This window comes from Bubalus kerabau, chromosome 11 (assembly GCF_029407905.1).
Source record: "Bubalus kerabau isolate K-KA32 ecotype Philippines breed swamp buffalo chromosome 11, PCC_UOA_SB_1v2, whole genome shotgun sequence".
Lineage (NCBI taxonomy): Eukaryota > Metazoa > Chordata > Mammalia > Artiodactyla > Bovidae > Bubalus > Bubalus kerabau.
The window spans coordinates 47,084,932-47,100,712 of NC_073634.1; the positions used below are offsets into that span (position 1 = coordinate 47,084,932).

Here is a 15,781-nt window from a genome sequence, read left to right on the forward strand (position 1 = left end):
CTCTTGCTTTTGTGGCTTCACAGGACAAGTAGTCATTTGTATGCATGATAATACTTAGACTATTTAAAGCCACTTAAAGCAGATTCTCCTAGGGATTAGGTACTTGAATAAACTTGTAAGTAAAACTTCTTATAATCAAATTTACTGTTGAAAATCTCTTAAATTGCTTACAAAGTAAAATCCTAATAAAGCCGATTCCACCTCCAGGATCGAAACAGGTTGTTCTTTGGGCTGGGCTACAGATGGAGTGGTTGGCTGGCGGTGCAGTCACGCTGTAGGAAAAATTCTCACCTTTATTCAATTGGAATGAAAGCATATTATTGAAATTATCCATGTAATGCAACATTATGAAAAATTTCCTTAGCACTTCAACATGCCAGGCCTCGTGCCAGTGGGGGCACTTGTCACACATTCCCCAATAAATATGAAAAAGGGGTTAGTTGCTCAGTCGTGTCCGATTCTTTGCGATCCCATGGACGTAATTCACCTGGTTCCTCTGTCCATGGAATTCTCCAGGCAAGAATACTGGAATGAGTTGCCATTTCCTCCTCCAGGGGATCTTCCCGACCCAGAGATCAAACCCAGGTCTCCTGCATTGCAGGCAGATTTTTCATCCTCTGAGCCATCACGGGAAGCATAAATATGGAAAAGTGGACACTTTATTAACTGAATGGGGAAGCCCCTTCCTGGGACAAAACTGACATTTAAAGAGAAGATTAAGGAGAAAAAAGTTTGGTAACATGAAAACAATATTCTTCACTGGAAAAAAGATCAATAATGATGCAAACAACTGCTGCCATATCTTGAAAAACAGATATGGTTTTTCAAGAACCCTTGGTTCACAAAGGGTCACTTTCTAGCCCTCAAATTGTAACTATGTGACTCATCACTTAAGGAACAATGGATTCCAGCAAATTCCCAGAGTACTTTCAGGATTAACTTAAAAGAAACTAAATATTAATAATACCATGTATTTAGCAAAATAAAAAATATCTTTCACTAGGAAAAATTACAGATATGTTCACATGAACTCATCAATGAGCCCTTTTAAGATACACACTTCTAAGGAAAGAAGTTATTCTAGAAACAGAAACCTTGTTTTATGCATTGTCACAAAACATCAGCAACAACACTAAGTCCCAGCAGCAAGGGTAGCAGGATCTTCCTACAGGGAGGGATGAGGAAGTTGACAGCAAGGATTCACATGACACTTTGTATCTGCTGAACTTCATCAAAACAAAGATCAAGGGCAACCTTGATGAGGAAATTAATTAATTCATGTCCAGTGCTTGATGGATATTGAAGAGAATGGAAAAAGGCATTTCCTTCTTTCTTAAGCTTCTGACTGGGCATGAAGGGTTTATGGTAGCTGGTTTGTGCAAGAGTCATAGTTTTTTTTTTTTAATTAATTTTTGAGTATAATTGATTTACAACGTTGTGTTAGTTTCAGGTTGTACCCCAAAGTGATTCAGTTATACATACACATGTATCCCGTTTTTTAGATTCTTTCCCCATATGGGCCATTGCAGAGCACTGAGTAGAGTTCCCTGTGCTATAGAGTAGGTTCTTATTATCTGTTTTATATATAGTAGTGTGTTTATGTCAATCCCAATCTCCCAATTTATTCTTCCCCTTTTCCCCTTTGGTAACCATAAATTTGTTTTCTACATCTGTCTCTGTTTTGTAAATAGGCCCATCTGTACCACTTTTAAGATTCCACATACAAGTGATAGCATATATTTATCTTTCTCTGAATTACTTCATTCAGTATGATAATCTCCAGGTCCAACCATGTTGCTGCAAATGGCATTATTTCTCTTTCAATGGCTGAGTAATATCCCATTGCATATATGTACCGTATCTTCTTTATCCATTCCTCTGTCAATGGACATTTATGTTGCTTCCATGTCCTGGCTATGGTAAACAGAGCTGCTATGAACATTGGAGTGCATTATCCTTTCAAACCATGTTCTTCTCTGGATATGTGCCCAGTGGTGGGATTGTAGGATCATATGGTAGCTCTATTTTTAAATTTTTTATGGAACCTCCACCCTGGCTGTATCAAGTTACATTGCCACCAGCAGTGTAGGAGGGCTTTTCTTTTCTCCACACGCTTTCCAGTATTTGCTTGTGGATTTTTTGATGATGGCCATTCTGACTGGTATGAGGTGATACCTCATTGTGGATTTGATTTACATTTCTCTAATAATTAGTGACAGTGAGCATCTTTTCATATGCTTTTTGGCCATCTGTATGTCTTTGGAGAAATGCCTCTTTAGATCTTCCACCCATTTTTTATTATTTTATATATATGTGTGTATATATATATTGAGCTGCATGAGCCATATGTATGTTTTAGAAACTAATCCCTGTTGGTCCCTTTGTTCACATTTTTTAAGGTAAAGGTATGACCCTCTCCTCTAGCTGAATCCTCCACCACTCATGCCCAACCAGAGCACTTTGGCTAAAACTTAGCAATTCAAAGTGCAGAAAAGATAATGCTGTGGAAGAGCGCTGAGTCTTGAGGTCCTCTTGCCATTGCTTGTGCTGAACAGCACCAACTTTCATTCCACCTGTAATTAGGGATATATGGCCAGTGACTTAAGGGATAGAAAAAGGACAGATGGAAACTTAAACAAGCACTGTATGAAATGTAAAACCCCATAAATTTATAAAAGATAAAAGACTACAGCGATTTAGACAATTCAGAGGGAAAATCTAATGTGAATCTTTTATTCTGACAAAACTAACTTCATAGATTTTACTTTCTGAACTCCCAAAGTTTCACTTATTTGAAAAATAAAAGACAAGGCCTTCTGGATGCCAAGATTTCAGACATGAATAAAATAGCACCATATGTTCAGGTTGTATAAGTTAGCTGCACTTTATATACCATAACAGTGAAGGGAGCTGTGACAGACTCACCAGTCTCCACTGCACCTGGAAGAAACACATGGACATACCTGGATTTTCTAACCAGTTTTATATCGACAACCTCTGAGTAACTGACATACATATTTCCATTAATGGCAGGCATAACTCCACAAATACCAAACTATATAAATCACTTGCTTTTCATAATCTGGAAAATTCAAAAAAAAAATTTGGAAATTAAAAAAAAAAAAAAGAGAAACAGAGTTAAGTAGCTGAAAATGCTGTACTTACTACACACAAGTACCTCATGACAAGGAATGCTAGAAATTGTTCCCCTAGGAATGATTTTTGAAACTTTAAAGTACATTTTATCAGAAAAGCAAGTTAGGAATTGATTCAGTTTCTAAAGATCTAGCAAATTATAGATTTTATGCAATTAGGTACTAACAACAACCCTGGAAAATTCCATGGACAGAGGAACCTGGCAGGCAACAGTCCATGGGGTTGTAAGAGTCAGACATGCCTGAGTGACTAAACCAACCATACACATTTAAGAGATTAACACTGTTCAGGAGAACGTAGAGGTGGTTCTGCAGTGTTTTTATGTCTCACTTCAGCTTCACACGTCTGTAAGCCTAAGACTTGGTGACAAATTACAACTTATCCTGTACTAGATAGGAACCTATTTTTAATTTATACAAAATTAGATTGTTTTTCACCTAAATGTATGGATAAAAGTGCTTCTCAAATGTACATAGCCCACTTCTGTAATCCTAAAACAAAACTAAAGGCACAGGAATGGACAATACTTTGTTTTATATGAATACTTTTCATTAGCCTTTAAACAAATTCAACTACTATCTAGAGAGGTGTGACCAATTTGTTACAAATTTCTACAATTTGGGAAATTAAAGATTTAAGAACTCTCTAAACACTGCAGTTGTGTGCAATTCGTGTACTGGTTCATTCACTCTGCAAGCTGTGAACTCACTCTGTCATCTCCGTAGGCTGCAAAATGCATGTTTCAGGAACTGTCTTTTTTTCTTACAAGGAAAAGACCAAGGGAGAAGGAGTTTTTGGAATTAGATCTCTCTCAAATTGCTTTGAATCCTGTTACAAGTGAATTTAATATGTTTCTGAATTAAATTTAACAATAATTGTAAAGACATTCACCCTAGCATATTTGAATGAAATGTAATTAAGTACACTTAAGTCTTTAATTGCAATGACTGATATTTTTCACTTATATACAAAAGGATTCAATAGCCAGCAGCATTTAAATATAGAAAATGTCCCATCTATTATCTTTCCCTTTTTTAGAAAGTGCTATTTTTAACTGGGTAGATTTACTAGCCAGCTTCCCAATACCTTCATTCTATGTCTCTAATAGATTCAAAGAAACATGAAAACTAAAAGGATTTAGTATTTTAAACATTTGCAGAACACTGCTACAAAGTATTGAGATTATGAATGTATTTCATTAGAAAATAAAAAGTGTACCATTTGTGAGAATCATTAAGTTGATTTAATAATTACTTCATAGAAGCATCAGCTAACATTTACATCAATTTTTGCTCATCACCTAAACCAGAAACAGCTTCTGTAGGCAGTTCAACTCTAAGCACAAAGAGGGTCACATCAAGTAGAACCAACGGTTGTATAAGCCCTGGAACAAAAACTCCTAAAATTCAGACTTTTACAAGAGCAAAACAAGTTTGTGAGAATAAGAACCAGAGGCAATTATTTTCCTAGAAGTACCATAGATTGCTACAAGTGTTTTCTTAAACAAAAATAAAAACTTGTGTAGTCATTAAAGTGAAAGTCGCTCAGTTGAGTCCGACTCTTTGAGACCCCATGGATTATACAGTCCATGGAATTCTCCAGGCCAGAATATTGGAGTAGGGTAGCCTTTCCCTTCTCCAGGGGATCTTTCCAACCCAGGGATCAAACCCAGGTCTCGGGCATTGCAGGTGGATTCTTCAACAGTTGTGCCACAAGGGAAGCCCAAGAATACTGGAGGGGGTAACCTATCCCTTCTCCAGTGGATCTTCCCCACCCAGGAATTGAACTGGGGTCTCTTCATTGCAGGTGGATTCTTTACCAACTGAGCTATCAGGGAAGCCCTGTAGTTATTAATAATGTACCTTAATACTGAATGCAGGGGTATTAGAGATAGTTAAGAGGAAACCACCCAACAGATTAACTCAAAAGTGAACGCTGGCCATATCTTCAGTTCAGTAGTTAAAGCTGAAACAGCTTTTGAAGAGTTGAACACAACTTACAAGTAGGGTACCAACAGAATTCCCAATTGTATTCACATTATTCCCTAATTAGTATTTGTGCATGTAAACTCTGACCTGGCCATCAGTAGTATCTTAAAGCAAATGCAATTAGTAAAAACAGACGGCGGTGTGTAGTTTTGTTTACACTTACAAATACTACCAGTTCATTACTACTTGCATGTCTTGTTGCTCTTGGAAGAGTGCAAAGTGAAAGTGAGAGTCGCTCATACGTGTCCGACTCTTCGGGACCCCATGGACTATACGGTCCACAGAATTCTCCAGGCCAGAATACTGGAGTGGGTAGCCTTTCCCTTCTCCAGGGGGATCTGCCCAACCCAGGGATCGAACCCTAGTCTCCTGCATTGCAGTTGGATCTTGACCAGCTGAGCCACAAAGGGAAGCTCTTGGAAGAGTAACCACTTTTAAAAAGATACTGCAAAGTACAATATTCCTTACTTTGCATGGCATCCGGCAATGTTTAAATCAAAGGAACCTGCAATCATCAACTCTGCACCGGATTTAGATATATTACTAGTTCTCCAAAACAGCGACTCCAGGGCAGAGAGGCTGCAGGGGGCAGGGGACCAAGATCAAGGTTGGAGGAATCACTTGGTAAGCCACGGCAGCCACATTGCTGGGGAGACCCCTCGGATTAAGAATGCAACCTTCAGCGTCTTTTCTGGTCTCACTTTCTTGTCTACATCTAGTATCCTATACCTGACGGCAAACAAGTCTCAGAACTTTCTAAAAGAAATGATTTTTACCCAAATACATTGGACTTGGGTCTCAATTTGAAAGAGGACGAGTGGCCTTTAAGAGATCGGTCCTCTTCCTCGTCCTCCCCCTCCTCCAGAGGCTGCTCTGGGTCTCTGAAAGAGGGTGTGGTGTGGATGATCTGGGTTCGGAAACGGATTTTGTTGAGTCTGGGTTTCATCCGCCCACTAGAGCTGCCCGAGGCTTTGCGATTCGGCTCCTTCGCTTTGCTGGCAGTCAATCCCTCGGCCAGGTGGTGGTGATGGTCCCCGCCGTCCTCCAGAGCGTGGGAGAGCCTGCCGGAGATGAGGTGCGAGGGTAGCACCCTCGAGAGCCTCCAGCGCCCTCCCCCGCTGCCCGCCGCGCTCTCGCCTTCGTCCTCGTCCAGGGCGCCCACCAGCGTCCGGATCTCCTCGGCGGTGCTCGGGCTCAGGTACTGCGAGGCCTTCCTGCCGCTGTAATCGCGAACGTCCACATCCGCGTCGTAGGCCCCCACCAGCAGCTTCACCACCTCCACGTGCCCATGCATGGCCGCCAGATGCAGCGCGGTGTAGCCGCCGCTCGTGCGCGCGTTGATGTTCACCGGCAGCCGGTGCTGGCCCGCGAAGCGTACCAGCAGGGCCAGCAGCTCCTGCTGGCCGTGCTTGGCTGCCCAATGCAGGCAGGTAAAGCCGGTGATGAAGTCGCGCTTGGCCAGCAGTCCAGGCTCACAGGCCAGCAGCCCCTCCAGGCTGTCCCAGCGGCCGTCGGCGGCCGACAGCATCCACGCGTGCTCCAGCGGATCCAGCGTCAGAGAGCCCGCGCCCTCCTCCTCGGCCGCCGCGCCGTCCGCGCCCCCGGGGCCGCGCCGCAGCTGAGGAGAGCCGCCTGCAGCCGGGTCCCGGGGCGCGGTGCGGCCCGGCCGCGGCGTGGGGGGCGCATCGCCCAGCGCTTCGGGCCGCGCACCTTCCCCCACCAGACCACCGCGAGGTCGCCTTCCGAGCGGCGCGCTCGGGGTGCCTTCCACCGGGTCGAAGGGGTCCGCGCGGTCTCCCGCCGCGTCCTCTGGCTCCTTGGGGCGGGCGCGGACGCTGGCGCGCTGTTCGGGCGATCCGCCCAGGGCGCCCCCAACCGGCTGCTCCACCTCGGCCTGCCGATCCCGAGCCCTGTACTCGGCGGGTCCCTCCATCTCGATAGCGTACCTGGTTGGCTCCGGACCTACGCGGCGGCCACTCCACCACAAGTTCCTAGCGCGCCGCAGCCGCGGGACTAACAGCCACCGCCCCCCTGCCTCGCCCGCGGACACGCCCCCGTCGGGGGCCCCACCCACTTCCGGCCTCCCCGGAGGCGGCCTTACAGCTCCCGCGGGCCCCGCCCCACTCCACCCCACCTCTTTTGGGTCCTGGAACAAGCTGCATTCAGCGCCTTCCCTTGGACACGCCTGGCCCCGCCCACTTCCGGCCCCTACACAGGCAGCAATGGCCGCTCCCCCCAGAGGACACGCCCTGACACGCCCACTTCCGGCCCCGTAGAGCCGCAATCAGTGCTTCAGCCCGGCCCAAAGGTCTGAGGAGCCATGGCTGCTCTTCCCCGCCTCTTTTTCTAACAGCAGTTGTGCTCCATCCTCTCCCAGGCACTGACTGGTCATTCTCTAAAATAGGGATCCCCAACTTCTGGGATCTAGTGCCTGATGATCTTAAGTGGAACTGATATTATAATAATAATAGAAAGTGTACAATAAATATGTGTGTATATTTGTGTGTATAACTGTGTATAGATCATTCCGAACCCATCTTCCCCCTCCCCCCATCTGTGAAAATATCTTCCATGAAAGGGTCCCTGGTGCCAGAAAGGTTCGAGGCCGCTGCTCTAAAACATCTAGGCACTCCTGTGACAGACCCAATTCGAGGAGGTGTCTGGGAGCCCTGACTCGCAGCCCGCCCAGGGGCCCCCAGCTCAATGGAGGCTGCTGGACCCCTCCTCTCATCTGCCTTCCCCTCCCTTCTGACTCCCGCTCCCCGTGCCATCCCGCTCAGCCCCACGTCACTGAGGCCACAAGACCCCTCCCGTCAGTTCTCCTCCCCTCCCTATCAGACCCGCCCCGCCCCCCGCGCCATCCCGCTCAGCCCCCCACGTCACTGAGGCCGGGGGACCCCTCCCCTCCGCTCCTCCCTCCTAGGCCCCCGCCCCGCCCCGCTCCATCCCGCCCTCCGCTGCTGGACGCGCGGCTCGGTCGGCCGCCGCCGCCGCCTTGCTGGCCCCTCGCCCGCCCAGTCGCCCGGACCATGGCCTCCGAGGTGGCGCGGCACCTGGTGAGTCCGCCAGCCCTACGCCCTCGGCCAGGGACCCCCGCCGTCCCGGCTGGGCCCGCGATTCCCGCCCGCTCCCTCGGGCGGCGCCTCCCGGCTTCCCGTCTCCCTAGAGTGGAGTTTGAAGCGGGCGGTTTGTGTAACGGTCCCAAACGCGCGGGAGCGGGACTGGTGGCGGGCGCCCCACTGGACTCGGCCTCCCAGGCCTTCACAAGCCTCCCACCTTATCCAGCGTTGACATCTTTGGGATTGGAGCCTTTTTTCCCCACCTTGGAGCCCTTGTCCGTTGAAAGAACGGATGCGACTGATGTGTTCCGTTTTCTGTCCCTCCTCTACACTGGTCTCATTTCAGAGTAAGCCATGGGACGGCCATAGAGGTGTTCTCGGCCACACCAAGCTGTTCCTTGCCCTTTTCACTCATTCTCTTGTGTCCCTGTTGTTTTCCCGACGCTACGCCGTGTGGAAGGACCACTTGTCTTTTTGAAAAATTTAACTTCTGATACTCTTCATACCAGCGATTGTAATCCACGTAAACAAAAGCTCTTCTGGGACCTGAAACCAAAAAGTGAGACGTGCTGGTAGCAGTCTCTAGAAGTTAAGCTGGTAGGAACCTGGGAGGGTAGATGGGTCCAGAATCACACAGCCAGTTTCTCTGACAGAGCCTGGAGGAGGGTCTTTCTTCTGATTCAGCCAGGTTTCTTTCTTCTCTGTCTTATTTTTAGAGAAATCGCGGCTTTCCTCTCTGACCTGCCTTGTTACATTTGTTGTGTTTGTGTGCACGTCTTTGTTTCAGAGTGAAGTTTAATCTTCAGAATTAAACATGGGATTTCTTGTCTCTTGCTGTGCTTATTTTGCAGTAATGTTAGCTTTAATTAAACTTTTTGAGTTAACTGTAAATTCGTGTGCAATTGTGATAAAAAACAGAATTCCCCAGTAACTTTGCCCAGTTTTCATTAATAGTTGTTGTTCAGTCGCTAAGTCGTGTCCAATTCTTTATGACCCCATGGACTGCAGCGCGCCAGGCTTCCCTGTCCTTCACCATCTTCTGGAGTTTGCTCAAATTCATGTCCATTGAATTTTATGCTATCTTACCATCTCATCCTCTGCTGCCCCCTTCTTTTGCCTTCAATCTTTCCCAGCATCAGGGTCTTTTCCAATGAGTCCGCACTCTTCTTTAATAGTAAAATGTTACAAAATCATAGGAAAGGCCACTACCAGCACATGGACACTGATTCTGTGGAGACAGAACTTGCCCCCACCACAGGACCCTTCCCTTGTCCTTTTGTAGCCACACCCACTTCATTTCCACTCCACCTCCTCTTTAACCCCTAACTACTATAATCTGTTATTTCTGTAATTTTTCAAGTCTGTTACATAATGGAATCACCTAGAATATAACCTTTTGGGATTGGATGTTTTTCATTCAGTAGCATTCTCTGAAGGTTCATTCAGGTTGTTCCAAGTATTAGTTTGCTCCTTTTTAATTGAGTAATATTACATGGTATGGATGTAACACACTTTGAAGGACACACCTACGTTTCCATTGTTGAGCTATTATAAATAAAGCTGCTATAAACTGTATGTTTATACATACAGTTACGTAAAACTGTATGTTAACATATAACATAAGGAAAATGTTGTCTTCAGTTCTCTGGAATCCACATGGCAGTTACTAGTTTCATTAAGAAACTGCTAAACTGTTTCCCAGTTTCTGCATTTTCCATTCCCACCACCAGTGTATGTGAGATTAGTTTCTCCACATCCTCACCAGCATTTGGAGTTCCTGGTTTGTTTTTTTTTAAGACGTTCTGATAGGTATGTAATTATATGTTGTGGTTTTAACTTGCATTTTTCTAATGGCTAGTGATGTTAAACATCTTTTCATGTGCTTGTTTGCCATCTGTATATTTTCTTCATTGAATTTCATTTTTTATGCCCATTTTCTAACTGGATTTTCTTTTTTTACTGCTGATTTTAGAAGTTTTAAAAATATGTATTCTAGATACCAATCTTTGATATGTGGTTTGCAAATTTTTTTCTCTTTTTCATTCTATTAATATTTTGCAAAGCAAACATATTTAGTTTTGATAAAATCCATTTTATCACCTTTTTCTCTTATGGACTGTACTTTTTTGTCAAGTCTAAGAATCCTTTGCTTAACTCAGAATACCAAAGGTTTTCTCTTATTTTTTTCCTAAGAGTCTTGTAGTTAGTTTTACATTTAAACCCATGACCCATTTTGTTAGTTTTTGTATAAGGTGTAAGACTTAGGTCAAGGGTCATTTTTGACTAATGGATGCTCCAACATTTGTTGAAAAGGCTATCATATTCTATTGAATTGCTTTTGCACTTTTGTCAGTAACTAGTTGAACATGTTGTGCGGATCTTTTTCTGGGGTCTCTGTTAACATGCAGTCTTGATTCCTATAACTATATAAATAAATCTTGAAATAAAGTAGACTGATTACTCTCACTTTATTCTTAAATTTCAAAAATTTTTGGCTATTCTAGTTTCTATATCTTTCATTATAAATTTTAGAATAGTCTTGTCTATGTACAAAGAATTTTTCTGGGATTTTGATAGATATTACATTAAGTCTCAATTTAAAGAAAATTGTTATTTCTACCCATGTTGAGTCTTCCAGCTAATGAACATGGTGTTTCTGTTCATTTCTTTATATTTTCTCAGATTTCCTTCATCAGAATTATATAGTTGCATTTGTTTTGTTAGATTTACATTTATTTCATTTTTTATCAGTTACAAATGATACCATATTTTTATTTTCATTGTCCTCATATCGTTTTAACACAGAAATACAATTGAGATGTTTATGTTTCTCTTGAGTCCTTTGACCTTGCTGAATTAATTTATTCTAGGAGTAAATTCCTTGGAGTAAATTCTTGTGTGCATAAAAATTATGTCATCTCAACACAGAGACAGTTTTCTTTCTTTCTTTCCAATCTATACCTTTTCTCTTCTGCCATATTTGAGTAAGCGTGGTGACAGCAGACATTCTTGCCTTACTGTGATGATGGCGGGAAAGAATTCAGTCCATCAGAGCAGCAGGCTGCTGCTGTTCTTTTGTAGATACTCTTTATCAAGTTCAAGAGGGATATTTGTCTGCAGGTTTTTTTGTACTGTCTTCGGTTTTATGTCAGAGTAATATTAGTTTCAGAAAAGAAACTGGGAAGGGTCCCCATCTCTTCTGTTTTCTGGAAGAGATTATGTAAAATTGGTATTCTTTTTTAAATGTTTGGTAGGATTCTTCTGTGAAACCATCTGGGCCTGGAGATGTCTTTTCGGGGAGTTTTAAACTTACAGATTTAAATTCCTTAATAGTTACCTGTGTGTTCATGTTATTTCATACTGGGTGAGTTGTGATGGTATGTGGTTTTGCAATCCATTCCTTTCAAATTGTCAGCTTTATGTGTATAGACATGTTCATAATCTTCTCTTAATCTCCTTTTGCTTTCTTTAGGGTCTATAGTGATAAACCCTGTTTCATTCCTGATACTGGTAAAATTTTCATCTTCTGCCTATCTTTGTTAGTCTTGCTAGAAGTCTGTTAACTTCACTGACCTTTTCAAAGAACTATTTCTGTTTCACCGGGTTTTTTCTGTTATTTTTCTATTTGCAAAAAACTGATGTTTTTATTTCCTTTGCTTGCTTTTGGTTTAGTTTGCTCTTCTTTTTCTAAGTTCTTGAGAGACCTTAGATCACTGACTTGAGACTTTTCCTCCTTTCTAATATATACATAAGGTATTAATGAATTTCCCTTTCAGCAGGGCTTTAGCTGTGTCCCACAGATTTTGGTATGTTTTATTTTCATTTTCATTCCACCTTTATTTTTTAAAAGAGTTCTGTTTTAAAACTCACTTGAAACTCTTCAGGTTTTCAGACTTTTTTTTTTTGATGAGGACGTTAAGACTCAAAGATATATTGTACAACACAGGGAGTATAGCCAATATTTTGTAATAACTGTAAATGGAAAGTAACCTTTTAAAACTGCATTAAGATTCAGGGAGGTTTAGTGGATACTTAAGGGGTCACAGCTAGTGATGATGAGATACGCTTTGGCCGGATTGTGTCTGGCATGATCTCCAGCATGTCCTCTATTAGTCAGTTCAGTCGCACAGTCCTGTTCGACTCTTTGTGACCCCATGGACTGCAGCACGGCAGGCTTTCCTGTCCATCACCAATTCCCAGACCTTGCTTAAACTCATGTCCATCAAGTCAGTGATGCCATCCAACCATCTTATCCTCTGTTGTCCCCTTTTCCTCCCGACTTCAGTCTTTCCCAGCATCAGGGTCTTTTCCAATGAGTCAGTTCTTCTCATCAGGTAACCAAAGTACTGGAGTCTCAGCTTCAGCATCAGTCCTTCCAATGAATATTCAGGATTGATTTCCTTTAGGATGGACTGGTTGGTTCTCCTTGCAGTCCAAGGGACTCTCAAGAGTCTTTTCCAACACCACAGTTCAAAAGCATCTATGCTTCGGTGCTCGGCTTTCTTTATAGTTCAACACTTACATCCATACAGGACTACTGGAAAAACCATAGCTTTGACTGGACAGACCTTTGTTGGCAAAGTAATGTCTCTGCTTTTTAATATGCTGTCTAGGTTGGTCATAGCTTTTCTTCCAAAGAGCAAGTGTCTTTAAATTTCATGGCTGCAGTCACCATCTGCAGTGATTTTGGAGCCCCCCAAAATAAAATCTCTCACTGTTTCCACTGTTTCCCCATCTATTTCCCATGAAGTGATGGGACCAGATGCCATGATCTTAGTTTTTTGAATGTTGAGTTTTAAGCCAGCTTTTTCACTCTTCTCTTTCACTTTCATCAAGAGGCTCTTTAGTTCTTTGCTTTCTGCCATAAGGGTGGTGTCATCTGCATATCTGAGGTTATTGACATTTCTCCTGGAAATCTTGATTCCAGCTTGTGCTTCATCCAGCCCGCATTTCGCATGATGTACTCTGCATGTAAGTTAAATAAGCAGGGTGACAATGCAGCCTTGACATACTCCTTTCCCGATCTGGAAACAGTCCATTGTTCCATGTGCTGTTCTAACTGTTGCTTCTTGACCTGCATACAGATTTCTCAGGAGGCAGGTCAGGTGGTCTAGTATTCCCATCTCTTGAATTTTCCACAGTTTGTTGTGATCCACACAGTCAAAGGCTTTGGCATCATAGTCAATAAAGCAGAAGTAGATGTTTCTCTGGAAATCTCTTGCTTTTTTGATGATCTAACGGATGTTGGGAACTTGATCTCTGGTTCCTCTGCCTTTTCTAAATCCAGCTTGAACATCTGGAAGTTCAAGGTTCATGTATTGTTGAAGCCTGGCTTGGAGAATTTTGAGCATTACTTTACTAGCATGTAAGATGAGTGCAACTGTGTGGTAGTTTGAACATTCTTTGGCATTGCCTTTCTTAGGGACTGGAATGAAAACTGACCTTTTCCAGTCCTGTGGCCACGCTGAGTTTTCCAAATTTGCTGGCATATTGAGTGCAGCACTTTCACAGCATCATCTTTTAGGATTTGAAATAGCTCAACTGGAATTCCATCACCTCCACTAGCTTTGTTTGCAGTGATGCTTTCTAAGGCCCACTTGACTTCCCAGACTTCACATTTCAGGATGTCTGGCTCTAGGTGAGTGATCACACCATCGTGGTTATCTTGGTCATGAAGATCTTTTTTATATAGGTCTTCTGTGTATTCTTTCCACCTCTTCTTAATATCTTCTGCTTCTATTAGGTCCATACCATTTCTGTCCTTTATTGTGCCCATCTTTGCATGAAATGTTTCCTTGGTATCTCTGATGTTCTTGAAGAGATCTCTAATCTCTCCCATTCTGTTGTTTTTCTCTATTTCTTTGCGTTGATCATTGAAGAAGGCTTTCTTAAACTCTCCTTGCTATTCTTTGGAACTCTGTATTCTCCTTTTCTCCTTTGCCTTTAGCGTCTCTTCTTTTCTTAGCTATTTATAAGGCCTTCTCAGACAACCATTTTGCCTTTTTGCATTTCTTTTTCTTGGGGATGGTCTTGATCCCTGTCTCCTGTACAATGTCATGAAGCTCCGTCCATAGTTCTCCAGGCACTCTATCAGATCTAATCCCTTGAATCTATTTGTCACTTCCACTGTATAATCCTAAGGGTTTTGATTTAGGTCTTGCCTGAATGGTCTAGTGGTTTTCCCTACTTTCTTCAATTGAAGTCTGAATTTTGCAGTAAGTATTAGTAATTGCTTACATTTTATGATTCAGGAGATCTTGACTGTATAGTTATGTACTGCTGATTGTGATAGTGGATCTTGTAATGACACTATCTTTTCCTGTTTCCAGAGAAACATACTCATAATTTTCTGCATCTTCCTATTGCCCTTTTAAATGATATCCAGATCTTTCCATTTCTTGCCTGTTTCATTTCCTGTTTCAGATGCAATACTTCTGAATTCTTGTTTTTTCCAGTTATAATTCAGCAATGACATTTTTTATATCTCAGAAGTTTCTTGCATTTGTTTTACTTTCTCTCTTGAAGTTGTGACTTTTCATTCTCTTTTATGTCCTGGAGTTAATTAATTACTACCTCAGTACCTTGTGTTTCTGATCTGGAGTGACATCCCTTCACTGGCCCAGGTCCTATAGTCATATGATAATGAGACCGAGTTTCCGTCCCATCTCCTCTGAAGCTTTTAACCCATGGCATTCTGTCATTCCGCTTGTTTGCCACTAGTCATGTACTTCCTTGCAATACCTAACTTATGTTCTGTATTGTTACTTTTTCCATTAAATTTTAGTGAGTTGCATTGCCCCTTACCCCCTCAGTTAAATGATCTTTCCCTGGTGGCTCAGAGGTTAAAGCGTCTGCTTGCAATGCAGGAGACCTGGGTTCGATCCCTGGGTTGGGAAGATCCCCTGCAGAAGGAAATGGCAACCCACTCCAGTGTTCTTGCCTGGAGAATCCTAGGGACGGAGGAGCCTGGTGGGCTACAGTTCACCGGGTCGCAAAGAGTCTGACACGACTGAGCGACTTTACTTAGGAAACACAGCTTGTAATATTCTTTGTATCCTCCATAACCATGATCATTTTTGAGTCATTTTATTCTTGTTGATTGTTATACATATTAGTTATAAATTCTTATGGGCAGGGCTATTAGTCTGCATTTATGTTTTAACGAGGCTCCTCCTTCTTCCAAGCCTTTGAGCTTTTCCCAGGCCGACTTTGCTCCTGACATTGTTCTGAACTGTAACTGTTTTATTTACCTATTTATTTTGGTGTGTGGGAAAGGAGGAAGAAGGTGTTTTAAATTTTCATGTTTTACTGCAGAATAGAGTTCTTCTTCTCAAGAATATTTACTGGCCTTTTATTTTTAACCATACTAAATTTAATTTTCTCTGCTGAAGATTTTAAGTATTCTTAATATAAAATACCTGATTCTCAAAGCTTTTCACTGAGAACTTTAATTTTTACACTTTCTTTTGATCATATCTGGGAGGAAGTTTGATTTAGATGATGCTTTAAAATTTTAACACCCTTTATGTTTTGAAGATCACAGAAATAAGAAGCTCATAGGCTCAAACATAACCATGA

At 42.7% G+C, this 15,781-nt stretch overlaps 2 protein-coding genes across 5 annotated transcripts in view; one reads left to right on the plus strand and one right to left on the minus strand.

The window, feature by feature from the left end:
- Positions 1 to 2,717: 2,717 nt before the first annotated feature.
- On the minus strand, positions 2,718 to 7,157 carry SOWAHC (sosondowah ankyrin repeat domain family member C). The gene has a single exon (XM_055540228.1). It carries the CDS (start codon positions 7,075 to 7,077, stop codon positions 5,917 to 5,919), a length of 1,161 nt encoding a protein of 386 aa, XP_055396203.1. The 5' UTR covers positions 7,078 to 7,157; the 3' UTR covers positions 2,718 to 5,916.
- A 928-nt stretch (positions 7,158 to 8,085) lies between these two features.
- The window catches only part of SEPTIN10 (septin 10), a 51,148-nt gene continuing 43,452 nt past the window's right edge, over positions 8,086 to 15,781 (plus strand). For 2 of the 4 annotated variants that reach the window (XM_055540229.1, XM_055540230.1), the window contains exon 1: positions 8,086 to 8,200. In XM_055540229.1, coding sequence (XP_055396204.1) covers positions 8,174 to 8,200 — 27 coding nt within the window. In that variant the 5' untranslated portion in view covers positions 8,086 to 8,173. The remainder of the gene's footprint in view (positions 8,201 to 15,781) is intronic. The other 2 variants (XM_055540231.1, XM_055540232.1) reach the window with 1 other exon arrangement.